Source organism: Linepithema humile, chromosome 5, assembly GCF_040581485.1.
Source record: "Linepithema humile isolate Giens D197 chromosome 5, Lhum_UNIL_v1.0, whole genome shotgun sequence".
Taxonomy (NCBI): Eukaryota; Metazoa; Arthropoda; class Insecta; order Hymenoptera; family Formicidae; genus Linepithema; species Linepithema humile.
The window spans coordinates 21,408,415-21,424,344 of NC_090132.1; the positions used below are offsets into that span (position 1 = coordinate 21,408,415).

At 37.9% G+C, this 15,930-nt stretch overlaps 1 protein-coding gene across 8 annotated transcripts in view; it reads left to right on the top strand.

Annotated features, from left to right (window-relative positions):
- Syx1A (Syntaxin 1A) overlaps positions 1-15,930 on the top strand; it is a 69,375-nt gene that overhangs the window by 5,874 nt on the left and 47,571 nt on the right. For all 8 annotated transcript variants that reach the window (XR_001101017.2, XM_067355562.1, XM_012369687.2 and 5 more), the window contains exons 2-3: positions 1,452-1,538; positions 9,297-9,396. Coding sequence is in view for 7 of the 8 variants with exons in the window: in XM_067355562.1 (XP_067211663.1) it covers positions 1,452-1,538; positions 9,297-9,396 (187 nt within the window). In the remaining variant the exon portion in view is untranslated. The remainder of the gene's footprint in view (positions 1-1,451; positions 1,539-9,296; positions 9,397-15,930) is intronic.

The window sequence follows — 15,930 nt, forward strand, 5'->3', positions numbered from 1 at the left end:
TGACTTTACGTCCGCTGAAAAGAAAGATTGTATTTTCGATGACGTCGATGAAATATTTTCGCATTGTTCTTCGTATTATTTATAAGTATTGATTTATGACGCAACGTATAATAAATTGATCAAATCTAAAATTTATTTGAAAACCTTCGAAAGCTCGTCAAAGTGATTTTTCTCTAAATATTTTATACGATTGTCATAAACTTTATAAAACTTCTCCGCCTTCTACCGAGACCATCTATTTGCATTAGTGTGAAAGAAAGATCTTATATTTACTGGCTATAAAATAATATATTTGCAATTTTTTGACAGAAATATAATTTAAATATTTAAAATCAAAATTTGGATTAAATAAAAAAATTATTATAGTATTTTTAGCAGGTCAAAAATTGCGGAGAACTTTTGTTTCATGCGTCTATATAATGTTATTTTATTGTTATAACGTAAAATAGAAAGACGTTATTTGATCAGGAGTTATTTAATTGTTTCGATTGAAACATCACAGTAAGACAAATCACATCGATAAGGTAGTCGATAATTTTTGGAATTAAACTGATAGCAATTTGATTATATATATATATATATTACGCGATGGACAGACGCCAAGATCTACGACGATAAGAATGCAATGAATCATTTTACAAGTGTTTGAAGATTTTTTAAAGTATTTTTATATCTAATATAAAACATTGGCATAACATGATTTTTTTTGTAAATAATTATGTATTCTTTACATTAAATCTATTATTAATTTATTTATAATTAATGAAAATTACTGTTAATGAGTAAAGAAATTAAAAAAAAATTTCGTAAAATTTATTTTTAGCTCAGATTTAAATATTTCGTTGACAATTTGTTTATTACAACGTCCGAGATTATTTTATCACGGGCAACATCATTGTTCCAATGAAAGCGATTGTACCATGTTATGCGAGAGGAAGTGATTCTTATCAGCACGAGAGATTGCGTATGCACTATATATATTCGCGTGCGCAATCGTTGATAAGAGTAATTAGTATTCATATATTAGTCAGCAATAATTATGCACGAATATTTGTTTTATTTTTTTATATGGGAATAATATCGCATCAGAGCTAATTTTAATTTATGAACTTTGTAAGTAATGTCCGAAAATAATCTCATAGCATCATTTCTATTCCAAGTACCAGAATATCACGGAAATGATTATCGAATTGCTATAACATGCTGTCACTGTCCAATATAGAATTATATAAGGAAGTCTCTACAATAATTTTATTACTATTTTAAATGTTAATTTTATCAATATTTTCAATAATGCAAATTTAAAAGTAAATTTAATAGCAAATAAGTAAATTAACATTCTAATTAATCACAGATAAATTAACAAAGAAATATAATTCTACAATTTTTGTCTACAAGCAGTTAATCGCTGTACTGTTCAGTTTCTAATAATTGTTTGTATTTTATTACAGGCCCAGTCGGACGACGACGATGTGGCGGACGATGTGTCCGTCAACGTCGGGGCGCCGGATGATTTCATGACAGAGTTTTTCGCGGAGGTGAGTGATGAACTAATTTGTTACTACGGGAATTTCATTTCCGGTACGGCGCGATACTCAACAATTGAAAGTAGGTTAAGCCAGTATCAGCTTAAAAGTATCGCTCTTAACGAGGACAATATACAATTTCTCCCGCTTCTTTTCATATGAGTATGAATATCGCGCGGGACGGGAAGGAGGGGGATAATACATAAGAACACTTGTATATAAAATTCAATAACTTGCGCAAGAGAGTTTTTCGTAAAAGTTCCGCGCTGGAATCTTCGCACAAGGTCCGTATTTTATTGATCGCGGTTCGCAAACCCTTTCTTATTTTACGATAAAATGTTTTTACTTGCAAATGCACTTTGCTCGGGAAACAAGATACAGCCTTCTTGTATCATGCGCGCGTCTCTTTTCCAAGGCGTAGATTTCGTGCTTCGTGCTGCATTCGTAATTCGCGTGCGATTTACTGAAGCGAAATCTCTAACAAGCATCGATGCCCATATGCATCGCGCGTCAATCGTATCGCTTAATCAGCTTATACGGTATTACGGGGAATTGCAAACACACGCCTGTATGCCGACGTACGTTTTGCTATATATGTCTTTATATAGGTACGTTAAATATTTGACGAGGAAAATTATAAATTATTATGTTTTCGCGATCATCAGATTATCGTCGTTCGAAAAATGATGCAATTTTTCTGTCTTTTTGATGTTGATTCTAAACAAACATCCGCGCTTATTTTTAGAATAAATCGCGTATATTTTGCAAAAACGGAAAGTTACATTTGTTTAACCTCAAACGATACACTTCTTGAAAAACAAGAGCTGAAAATAACAAAGTAAGCATATAATTTTCTTTTACGTGCACGTCTGGTTACACATACAATAATAACCTGGTCTCCGCCCTTCCTCGAATATGAAAAGGTTTTTTTATCTGATATACTATTTTTCTTGTGAGATGGTGATTTGTTATCATAGATAAGAGATGTCAGCCTGAATACCAAGTGTTATCGCGTAACGAGGATCATTTCGTTTCTCAGATTTTATAAAAATTTAAGGATGATAAGGAATTGTTTAAAGTTTACGTTTATAAATTGTTTTATCAAGTTTGAATGTCGCGTAAGTTCATATCATGCTGTCTGCATAGTCTGTTGGCCGTGTAATAAAAAGCTGCGTGGAAAAGAATGAAAGAAAGAATCTAGGTTAAGGAAAAAACTATTCATAAAATTCTAAGAAAAATTAATCGTACGTAGGACACACTTTTGCTTCATGTTTTTGAAGAGAATACCTTCGCTTGCACTTGCGGCATTCACCTCATTTCTATTCATATGACCCGTTTCTGGACAAACGTTCAAATGGTTGCAAATGTCCAAAAGGTAAAAGATAATTCTTACGTCAAGATATGCTCCCGCTTCGCGTTCTTCTGGAAATGCTTCTGTATTTACCTTCGGTTAAAAGCACTCACCTCATCTTTATTCGTATAATCCGTTATTATGGTTTTATCCAGTTATGCAGTTTTCCTGCGGTTTTAACATTATTCTTGTCGGAATAATTCTGCAACAATGGCGAATGCAACTAATTAAAAGTTATCTCGATATCTGTCGGAGCTTTAGCGTGCTCTGCGCTAAATCAGAATTTATCGTCGATGAAAGACGACGAAGGAATCGAATCCGCCGGGATAATGCGCGGCTATAAATATCGCATACAATTTCGCCGGCAACTGGATGATAATTATCGCAAACAGTGCGCCATTTCTCACGCGCTGTTTCGTCGACATTCGTGATTCGCGTGTGTTTGACGTTTACGAGGGTTCCAGCTCCGACGGAAAACACAACGCTCGCGAAATCCTCCGCTCAGAGCGGGGAGAGATTGCCTGCCGCGGATGTCGGATTTTAACGCGACCGAATACGTGCACGACGTGATTGTTGGGACGCAGGCAATTCAAATGCAGATGCGACTCGCGAAGCGAGAAGTGATGCGAGCCGAAGTGGCATTATATCGGATGTTTTTGTTGATAAACGTTATATGTTGCACAAACGCGAACGGAACTGTGCTGAAAAGTTCAACTCATTGAATATCTATAACTACGTAACTAGACATAGTATACGTAGGCGTAATATCCAGAAGAAGAAAATAAACATGATGCTCGTAAATTTAGATTTGCGTTCGTATGACATTTTTAAGAATAACTTATTGAATTTAAAATTACTTCTATAATTCACCGGCAAATTATTTATATTTTCTCTCAAACTAAGTCTCCAGTTTTGTTTATCACGCACGACTGTATGAAATTATTCAAGTAAAATAACAAAACTAGGTGGATAGTCCCGAAGGATATTTGCACGAAGAAGTTCTAAATGAATAGAGATTCTATTCAGCTTTGTTGTGGTGCGGAACTGCAAGAATGAATTGCCCCGTGATGCTAATTTTGTGCATTTGTTATTAAATAATACCATCTCATTACACTTGCAAATCGCTTACAACAATCACATTGTTATCACTTATTTTCGCTTGATATTCGCTTTAGGCATTTATCGGAAGCGTACATGCATAGCTACTGCGTTTATTTAACTCCATAACAATATTGTGTAAAGTTCGTGTTAACGTAAAAAGCAAACTAAAAATATTTTCGTATATCTCTTTTATCAATATTTTTTAGACCAGTTTTTTATTAATACAAATGTTGTACACAGAAAGAACATTTTTGCTGAAAGATCTAAAAATTATGTCAGAGATACAGAAAATAAATTTTGTTGAACATTTAAAATCAATAGAGTACTCGAACTGAGAATATGGATCGTCAAAACTTTTTGCTGCGATATGACAAAGATCGAGTGCTCTATTGATAAATTTCCAACAAAATTTATTTTCAAATCTACATTGTATATCTGGTACAATTTTCGGATCTTTCAGCAAAAGTATTCTCTCCGTGTACAGATTTCACTCATACATACGCCACAAATAGAAGATTGACAATATATTCTGTATAAGAGAAATGATTGCAAAATTACGTGTTTTTCGAACTGAAAAATGTACAGGCCATTGATTTAATATATTTTTAAAAGATAGAAATGCAAAAACGATCGGCCTTAAATTTGTATAATATACGCTTGTCATCCGCGCGAAATTCGCGACAAATCATCGGAACGATCGTTATGCGCCAATAAATAATTCGTAATTCGCTTCGGCACCATCAGCCGCGCCGTAGCGGCACTGTGTATTTATATTGCTAATAAAGCCACACAGTGCGACGTGCGGCGGCAAAATTGCATCGGTGATGCGATTTCACTGGCGCGACACGTACGAATATCACGGAGTGCAATCGGCACGGCGGCGTAGAAATACCGCTCGCACGCTGTCACGATATTTTCCGACAGGTCGAGAGAATTTTCGCAGAGAAAAGGCGCGTTCCCATGTAAATGGATAGTCGTAAAAGCACGCGCAGAAAGCTTGTGCGCGCCAAGTTAGATTGATTTTCACCATGTTCTGTCGCTATCTCGCTCGTTTCGCAGCCTGTTTTATTTCGCATCTTTATTCCCCATTGTTTTCCCACGAACTTCGTTGCCTGGAGAATTTCCGTATTATTTTCTTGCAGCAATGAAATTACGTGCCGCTCTTTTTTTATTTTTATCCTTATTGTTATTATTCTGATTTCTTTTTTACAATGTTGAATACTTGTTTTTATATTTCGGAAGGGTTACTGGATTACGGCGTGACTTTCCATGTAGCTTTACTGAAAAACGAGAATTATGACGCAACTTTATTTCAATGAAAAAGTTTATGACGTTTCACAACATTAATATAGCATGAGAAATGAAAGTAGTATTTGGTAACAACCAGATGCTTATTTATAACGAGATATTATTTTTCTCTTCATGTTGTTCGAAGTAATTTCTACTCGAGAAATTGAAGTCAATATTTATTAATTAAATCATGTTTTATGATGTCGAAAATTTGTCTTTGAGATAGCCAAACAAATCGCATTTTGAGAAATGTCCTCGTGACATGTATAACAGATTTTTCTTTTCCCATTCAATTCATTTTACGCTTGTAAGCAGATATGAAGCAGTGTAAAACTTTTTCATCATTTTTACAATCTTTGTATCCACTTTTCTATCGCGGATACGTTATATCGATTAGAATACATTAAGTATGCTAAAAAATCGATTTAGATTATAATCACTGGCATAATTATTTTATAAGAAACATTTGACGTGTCTTTACGATTATTCATCCGCGCGTTCAAATTTGAATTTTCACTGTTAAATCTGAATTTTCACATTTTCTCTCTCTCTTAGCGAAATCGATTAAAACTCTTCTAGTACCTGCTCATGCGGTAAGAGGAGTGAAACGCGTTGAATATGAAGTGTAACTCTGTCGACACGAAATTCCTTCGCGCGTGTAATTGTGCGCAAGCTTATCATCATCCTCGTGAGCGTTAATATTCCCTTCCGTCTTCGCGAACTTCGTGAACGTGCTGTAACTCGGGGCGAAACTTACGCACAACCACGGGTCGTGAAACGAACTTCCGGAATCTTGTCTAGACGAGACCTGGAGGATAAATATCTTTTTCACGTAACTTTCGACAGTGAGAGTACACACTCGTAAATTGTAATTTTTAAATATTCTCGGAAGTAAGTAAAATAATTCCATACATATACGAATAACTTCGTATTGCATCGGATTGTGTAAAAAATAATTTTGTATTTTCCAATAAATATAGTGTGGTGTTATACTGTTTTCAAGCAACACACTTTTACGCAACGTGAAAAAATCGTGGGCGGAACTTAATTACAGCTTCGACAAATGAATATTTGATTTATATGTATTAATCAAACTACGCTTTGTGTGTGTGTCTGACAAAAGAAGTAGATGGATTTATTTTAAAAATTCGAAATCACTAATTACGTAATTCAATATATTCTATGTACTGACATTCAGCGTTACTAACTTGAAATCGATCTTTATTAATATTTATTTTCTAAAGGTTAAAGCTTTTTAATACTTTTAATAAATAACTCCGCATTTAGAGAGAATGTATTTAATTTGTATTTATTTAATAATACAATCACTGAAATATATATAACCGAGTTTTTTAGTGAAATAATATAGTTTACAAATATATGCATAGTATCAATAATAAACGAGTTAGTATTACAATATATTGTACAGAAATAACAATGCATTGATATTTCTCAATAAAACACGGTAATATAACTTATATTTAATAGTTATTTTGCGAAAGAGGATTCCATTTATTCCTGTAGAATACGTAAACGAATATATTTTATTACGTATTACAATAATTAATCGTTGCATCGTTCGTGAAATATAAAATAATAGTACAACATATTATATCATTACGATGTTCTTAGGACACGCAACAGCCTTTTAATTTTCTCTCGTTCCAAAATTATCGTTTGAAAGTGTAAGATTGAGACTTACGACCAGGAAATCTCGTTCCGACAATTGAGCAAAAAAAAGAAGCTTGTCTTAACGCGAAATCGATACACAGACGTGCCGTGCGATGTCTTGCGTGTTTCGGGTATGTCGTAACAGCGTCATTAGACTCTCCGTTCGTGTGTCCCGTACGTAAACGCGATGCAGACTATGCACTATGCAGTCGCAGGGAGGAAGTAACGAGGAAGGACCGGAATGGTCTACGAGCGTGCAATCGAGCGAGATGAAAACGGCGCGCTTACGAGAATGCGCCGCGAGTGATGCAGGGTGGCACTAATGAGACCCGCTCCTGCGCGCGGAGCAACGTATACCTCGCCGATGAGAGAGTGTAGTCACGAAGGAGCTCTTAGCGGATCGCACTCTTCTTAGTATCGATCACCTGTTATGTTACCGTTATCGTTATCCTTTGACGAGAAACGAGCGACTTTTTTGAGCGATGAGGGCATGGTGTCAGCTTGTTGTTAAATCTGGAATGTTATCGTGAATGTTTCCATGGAATGTTTATTCTTTATACATTATTTGCAATTGCTGTCAACTTTATTTACGATAGATTAATTTTTCCATGGAAATATTTATCTTAACATATACGATACATTCTAGAAAAAAAAAAAAAAAAATATATGACAGTAGACGTGTGTTGAATTGACACACTTTTTAAAAGTACCTCATTTATTATTAAACTTGGCGAATTAAATTAATCGTTGAAATTACGTCACTTTCGAGACTATTTCTCGTCATCATGCGCTATTAAAGGGATTAGAGCCGGACGGAGCTTGAGCGAGGCAGTTAACGTTTACGGATCGAGTTGTTTCACGAGATGGCCAGCCATCCGTTCGTCCGTCCGTAGCTGTTTCCCTCGGCGTATCTCCTCTCTGGCGAAATTCCAGCTTGCTGGACGATGACTGCGACACTGGCTAGTATCTGACGTCATTTCTTACGTCTGTCGTGATAAAGCGGAGAATCCTGATGATGAGTCAGACGGAATCGCATCAAGCGGGAAAGGTCGCCGAGAGATAGAGTGGGAGATTACGCATCCTCTTCCGGCGGGTCAATCGATGGGATTTCGTCCGGTTTTACGACGCTGTGTACGTGGACCCTCTCTATCATCGCATAGGGCTGGTCCTCCTCCTCTCGTCTCTCGCGCGGGTTGACCGGATATTACTCGCCATTCTCTTTCCTCTTACTAATTAGATCGCGCCGAGGATACGCGAACGAGAGCTTTCGGAATTCACCGCGACCGAGATCTCCCGCTAAGAATATCTCTTAAAGCCGATGGCGAACGGAGACCTTTGTAGCTTGGAAATTGCGAACGAACTTTGTCGAAACAATTCTTCCTTGTTCCACTTACGTCATCCATAAATTAAGGCATTTATTTAGCAAATATCGGATGAGTAATTGCTTTATTTTGCGGGAAGTAGAATTTACAATTTCAAATGCTTTATATAAAATCTTATTTAATTCTAGCACTTTTATGTATAAAGTAAAGATTTAATTAAATTTTAAAAAATATGCTAAAATTAGTTTGAGTTAATATTTTATTTTTATTATTTATATATATCACTTTTCCAAGTAGCAGATCAGTTTTATTTAAACCAAAAGTCTTCAAGTGCACATGTGTCAAACTTTTTTTATAAATTTCCACATGTTTTAATACTTTTTCTGAAAATTTTTCGAAATATGTGTGAACTTGCAAGCAAGTATCGTGATCGCCTGGCCAAGCGTGGTTTGCACCACTTGCGGCGAGCGCCACATGTTCTGACCACAATTACGGCTATACTACTTAAGTAGAGTAGTGTGTTCGATGTAATGTGTGCCGACCTCTACTACTTAAATTGGCTACTTTCATCAGCAATGCAATCGAGCGCTTCTTTTCTCATTATTCTTTTAACGAGGCTGTTTTTTTTAATTTTATTAAAGACGAATTATGATACTGATGACTTGAATATTAATATTTCGACTAATATATCTCATTTTTTATCATACAAACACCATAATCCGACATATTAAAAGCTAATAACGGCAAACTACATTTAATCAAAGATCGAAACATATTAAAAAGTTTTATATTATTTTACAATGCAAATTTAAGTTTGATACAAAGCTTATAAAACGAAATGTCAATTTAGACGAATGTGATATGATCAGTAAGTTACATAAAAATTTTCAAACTTGAATTTACGCTTCTGTTTCAAGATACTTCTCTAATAGATATGTGAAAGTTCGCGGCAATGTATATATCGAATCTGCGAAACACGAATAAATTTTACGAAGTTTAAACCAGCTGCTGACTCTGACGTGTGTTTTTCCGCAGGTGGAGGAAATCCGCGAAATGATAGATAGGATCCAGACGAACGTGGAGGATGTGAAGAAAAAGCACAGCGCCATTCTCTCTGCGCCGCAGACCGACGAGAGTGAGTTTAATTTATCATCTTATATTATACTTATTCTATATAAACACACACACACACACACACACACACATATATAACATTTCTTACGCCAAGTACGATCATATATCCTCGCGTATACTCTCTCGAGCTTGATTACGCCTCGCGTAACAAAAAGCAAGATAGCGTTCAACGTGAAAACGACTATTTTCGAAAATTTGCCGTCACATTCAACAGTCAACCTGAGGATTAAGTTAAACGATAATCAGTTTATTCAAATATTAACGCGTTGTATGCTAACAACAACGCATCTGTTTGCTCCACTGTAATTATTTAGCAGCAATTCAAAAGCCGTGCAGCTTTCGTATATTCCAGCTCTCGTTGATGGAGTGGTACGGAAATCATTTCTACGTTTATTTGTAAATAAAACACGCGATTGCGAAAATATTTCGCGCAAGAATGTTTTTACATTTATGACGCCGGAAGTTTAATCTATTATAACAAGGGTCGATCGCTGTTATTTATATCTATCAATTATTTCGTTAACGTTAAGTTAACATTTCTCGGATTTCGATCGCTAGAAGCGTAGAATGCTTTGAATCGGATTGTGGCCAAATCAATGTTTTGTTTCCGGTTAACCCATTGATCCTACGCCGAACTCCTCCTTCCGTCGGAGGCTTGCTAAGTGTCAAATTTAAATTTGCTCACTGTACATAATTCAGGAACTTATCCGTCTTTCTGGGGTCGATTTAGCCGACACCGACGTGCTTTCAAGTCGGTTGGTTGCCTTCGTTCCTCGGCAGAATACTTACATCCCGCTCATCCTCGAACGTCGCTCCTGAATATTTCATTCGGTCGAACGCATGCGTTACTTGCCAAAAACCTTTCACTAAACACACCACGCCGCGAAATCCGATATTCTAGAGCGACATTTTATTATTGGAGCACGATGACATACAACGGAATCTTTCAAACCTGAAATGTATCGTTGTATTGAACGCACGTGGAAAGATACGGGATTTATCGAATTTCCAATATATTGATAAAAGTTTCGAGATTTATTAAAATTCTGATATATAGCTAAAAAACAGTTTCAAGCATTGATTTTTTTATACGACTGACGGTTTAAGCTCGACTCGAGAAATAAATTAACGAAGCTTATAAAAAATTTCGCGCGAGTGTAAAGTAACTCGATTGGAACAATCGATTAAAACAGCCGCAGAAAAAATTATGACGAAATAATTTCTACAAAGTGCATTTCGCATAATTACGTTTATTGCGAGAAACAATGTATCGCAATTTCCCGGGGAGATAATCGAGCCTCGAAATTCCGCGACGAGCTTCGGGGCGCCGCCAAATTCAATAGCGGGAAATGCAATGTAGGGGACCGGTTAAGTTTGAAAAGTGGCTGGCAGAGGGGAAAGGTAGAAGGGGCGGTAGCGTGGCCAGGGCGCTTGCGAAAGGATGAGTAGGGAGATACGCGAGGCGGGGAGAAAGCGGGGATACACATGCGGTGGTAATCGTCCTTGCCCTGGTTGCCATTGTAGCTGCCAGCCGGCCGGGGTTGGGTTGTCATCCCTTACACCTTCATCCCCCGCCGTCGGCACGACGAGCTAGCGCGCGCGCGGGCGCGCTTGTTGGTGGCGGCTGTGGCTTCTAACCCTTTGTTTATATGAATCGAACGCCGACGCCTGCCGTGGATTAATCGTTAATAGCACTTCCGCGAAGCCATTTTTACGCCTTTTCACAGAAGGGCACGGATCGTCGAAGTGTTGGCCACTTTTATCTTGCTCTGAAACACTTCCGGAGAAAGATTTATCTTTTTTTTTTTTTTCTCCTTAAATCTTGCTTCGTGATTTTCTTTTACAAGTTAGATGCTTATGAAAATTGGCGTTATTGTGAAAAACAGTTTTATATTGCGATATCGCGAATTATATTGAATTTAATTTTTGAATATAAGACTTTATTTTCAAAATATACGTATCGATTTTATAATGTCCTACGGCGTTTTCTTACGCTGGTTTTGCGCGATCGACTTTTCCAGAAGAATCTGGCGAAATCTGTATGAGAATGTGGCGATGCGAGAAGCCGCGCGATTATAGATGGAATTCTTTTACGTCGCGGCATATCAAGTGGCAAAATGAAAAATACCAGATATTACAGACATTTTCTTACGACATAAAATAATTTGGTCTATTATATGACTCTAAGAAAACAATCAGATCGTAGATACAATATAAGAGTTGTACAAAAATTTATATCAAGACGCGATGCGGAGGAAAGGGAAGTTAAAGTTGTTAATTGACGCTTATTATTTTACGTTAATTATTGCGTGACTTCAAAGCAAATGTCGCAAATGCCGCGCCTACAACTTGTCGATAACTAACTCGAGCGCGTAGATTAACCTACCGCAACTGAAGGATTAAGTAATATCCCGTTCGAGAGCGATGTCCGTTAATTGCTATTAATACCCCGACCTTGCGGACTGAAATTCCGCGGTAATTTAGCCTGGCTTTAATTATTCAATGCGCTACGCGTAATCTTACCCTGTGACCCTGTCAGCCGTACGTGCATACGTCGTATCGGTTTATTGTTGGAGTAGAATGCGAGTATTTCTATAACTATCTACCGCGCTCGGTCTCTTTCAGCTTCGCTCTTCTGCCTGCCTGAGAAGTTTTGACGGCGAGGCGGCTAAGCCCTAGATACGTCAAAGAGGTTTCTCCGTCCGTCTGTACATGTGTGCGAACGCACACGTGTCCCTTGGACACTTACGTTTATCGCAGCTTTTTGCAACGTAACCGTGACGATGTCGTAGCATAAACGAAACAGCGGCAGAAAAATGAGAACGCGCGAAGTGCGGCGGTCCATTCAGATAAACCGTGATGTTCAGCTTGCGACGATACACTCCCGCCTCTATCGCGACACACACTTACGTGAAATGTGCCAATTTGTTTATATCAGTGGCTTTCGCGTGAGTCGCGCAGCAATATCTCTTATTGCGTGAGCGAATAACATTACGATAGAGGATTTTATGAAAAGTACATGTTTTTCTGCGAAAATCTTCTCTCTTTTATTTTTATACGATTTTCATCGTATATTTTTATTTAGATGGCTTTCTTCAAAGTAGTAATATATTTCTTGCGTCTTTTTTTCTAGTTGATGAATATATTGAACACAATCTATAGATAAAAATTTAAACATTAGCCAAACGTAAAAAAAAAATTTACTAGGAACCACGTGTCTTAGCGAAAAGTTACAATTTTATTGTTATTTGTATCATAAATATATGTACAATAGCGTTCCATAACTCTTTTTTACACAAGAAACGAGTTAAGTAGAATAAAGATAATGTACTGCACGCGTAGAATGTTTTTGCGAAAGCTTCCTTGCGAGAGCGTCAACTTTAAATGGTCACGAGAAGTGCTATCGAAAGGCGCGGAATGTTTGTAGTGATACGCGCATTACGTGTACGTGAACGAGATGAAGATAATCGAGCCTCGTGCACGTCGATATTGTTGTCGCTCGCGGCGATCCAGTAGAAACGGGTTAAACGGTTTTAGAAACTGTGTCGCTGTGCCGAATGCCTCGTTAGAGCGTGCATGCGCGCGCGCGGATTACGAGCCATGATGACGATACCGAGACACCCCGCGGGATCGGTGTTACGCATTTGTCGCGGCGGATGGTTCGATAATCGATCGTTCCCACGTCACTTACGCGCTCGAGGCTGCGAAACAATCGTCGTTGTTCTCTCCGCGCTGTTCATTCGCTCGCCCGTTCGCTCACGGGCCGGAACTTCCCTATAATATCCAGGAGTTATTTACACGCTTGAATCGCTGCCTCGTATTTCCGCACGCTAATGGCGATATTCGTTAAACGTAGGACGCATAATATCATGTATTGTTCCCGGCGAATAATCATTTTATTTAGCAGTTTATTTCTGGGATTTTCACCATCTATTCCGTTGATTAACCTCTGGAGGCCGCCCGAGGTCATAATTTTTAGCGCGGCCAAAATTTGGTCATGTAAATTCCGCATGGTTTGCACTATTGATTGCTTTTCTCTTAACAATAACACCGGAATACGAGCATCACATGTGATACACTATTAATGTTCAGATAATAATAATTTGCAATGCATTATTACGTATTTTTATTCATAGGCATTAAAAGCAAGCAATATTTACGCGATTATTCTATTGTTCGTGGATTGTTCAATCATGGAAAACAATCGCCATTATTCATCGTCGCTGTCTGAAAGAATAAGCGAGTAATGATTTAATAACGCAAAGTGCAAATCTTGATATAACTATCGCATAAGATAAATTACACGCGAGGATAAAAAGTTCAAGGTATCATATATGAAGAGCGCGGAGATAAAATTATTCCTCAGCAATCGTTGCTTCGCATTTTCTGCGCATAATTGATAGGTTTCTCTTTGCGTATAATTGGAAACAATTATCGTTTCGAATATCGTCTGTTTTAACAGCGTGATTACGTAAACGAAAAAAAAATCTTGATCGTAACGACTTCGTGTACGCTCCGTGCTGTTACAACATCGGTGTAGACGCGCACCACCTGCGGACGCTGCTAAATAGTATCACGAGAATAGTCCTGCGTTAAAAATAGCCTGAAAAGTCAGTGCGATGGAGAGGCGGCACTCGAGTTAACCCGACGCCGCTCATCGATCCGATCTACCGCCAGCTGCCGTGTATCAGCGACAACGGATGAAAGCGTTTCTAAGCCAGCAACCGCGAAAAAATGGACCTTTTGTGTCGAAGCTTATTTAAACGGAACGATTCTTGACGGGAGGAATGAGACGTTCCTGCGGCACTATCGTCGTGCTTAGCTTATTTTACATCGAGCAGTAGTTTCGTAAATTGAATTTAGCACACGGAGTGTCTTTATGCCGCCGATCTAGCTGTGCATATAATTTTTGAAAAGAAAAAAATGTGAATTTTATATCGTTTATCTTCTCAGTGAACGCGGAAACAAAGGCAAGGGAGGTACAATTTCTCAAGCGGGGAATTCATGTTCTTATACCGCACATTTATCACTAGATGCGCTTGTTTAATCCTTCCTTCTTGTTTGACATTGAACTAAACCGATTAAATCCACCAACCGACTTTCTTCCGAGTAAAGTAGGTTTAGTCGACTAGGGATAACGTAACCTGCAACAGGTTGACGTTGATGGATAGCAGGGCCCAGCAACCGGTATACATTTTAATAGGCCTTTTGTAATATTCGTCCTCCGATCCTTCGGTATGCTGTCGGAGGAGCCGACCTGCCGAATACGAATAAGAAACCGCTGACACACCGCTCAAACGTCGGGCTAAAATATCTCGTAAGAAATGTTATCGCGATTGGTTTCTTTTCAACTGCGATCGCACATTTCGCAATCGTGGAGATATGTTAATGACAAGCTTGATATTAAGAACACGCGAATATCGGAAACATCCGGCGAATATATTGCAGTTCTTTTGTGACCATCCACGCATCTCGAGTATATCAGAATTGGTACACGATATGTCGGTATTTCGACTTCTGATATGATATATCAAATGCATTCCCAGGTTATCGTATTCAAATGTATTCCCGGGGTACGATGGCGAACGGGGCTGAAATTCATTAACTTTGACATAGAAATTGGATATCCTGTATATATTTGACTAGAAATAGATTTTAACATCGGTACGTTGGGACGCGTCCGGCGTAAGACCGCTATCACTTCCTGGCGAACATTTGCGCCGATACACACCGTTAGCCCTCGCTGTCTGTCAGTGTGACAGATGCAGGCGCGGCAGTCATAACGTATTACGACAAATCGCCGTGCCAAGCTCAGATGGCGGATAATTCATGCTCGATGCCACACGGGTTGTTTCTGGCACAACGTCCTAGAGGACTTTCGTCCAATCTTCTGTGCATGGAAACTGCACGCCATTCCAACGCGTTACATATGCGAAGGAATTTACGAAATTCTCTCACTTGCGAGAAGCTGTAAATTAAATTTAATGCACGGGCTTTTCTCTTCAAATATTGTGGTAGAATATTTCGTAACTTTTTTTTTTATTTTTACATTACGAAATTTTTGTTCCTCGCATTTGCATTTGTAGAAAATGTGAATTCTCCGTTTACGTTTTATTGGCGCGACAGATTTTAATCGAAGCGAAAGCCATCGCATATCGAGATAGTCAAATCGGAACGGTGAGTTATATTGTTGTTGTAAATTAGAAAAATTGGAAAAGTGTATTGTTTGTTTCGCATATGTGCTTTATATAAATTGAAGCGTTCAGAAAAAAGCAAAATACTAAAACAAACAAATAGCTGTCTAGTATTACAACTTGCGAACTATAACGAACTTAATCTAGAAAAAAGCTTTACATTTGATTTTTGAAATGGGGTCGATACAACATATAACTGCTGAGAAAGTCTAATCTATCGATTTTGATTGCAAAATATGAACGTTCTCGCGTGATAGAAAACATTTTTACCAAATGCGATAGGTATTTTGCGTTCACCCTAGAAAATGGCTATTCGCAAGCATACACATGACCAAGCCAGT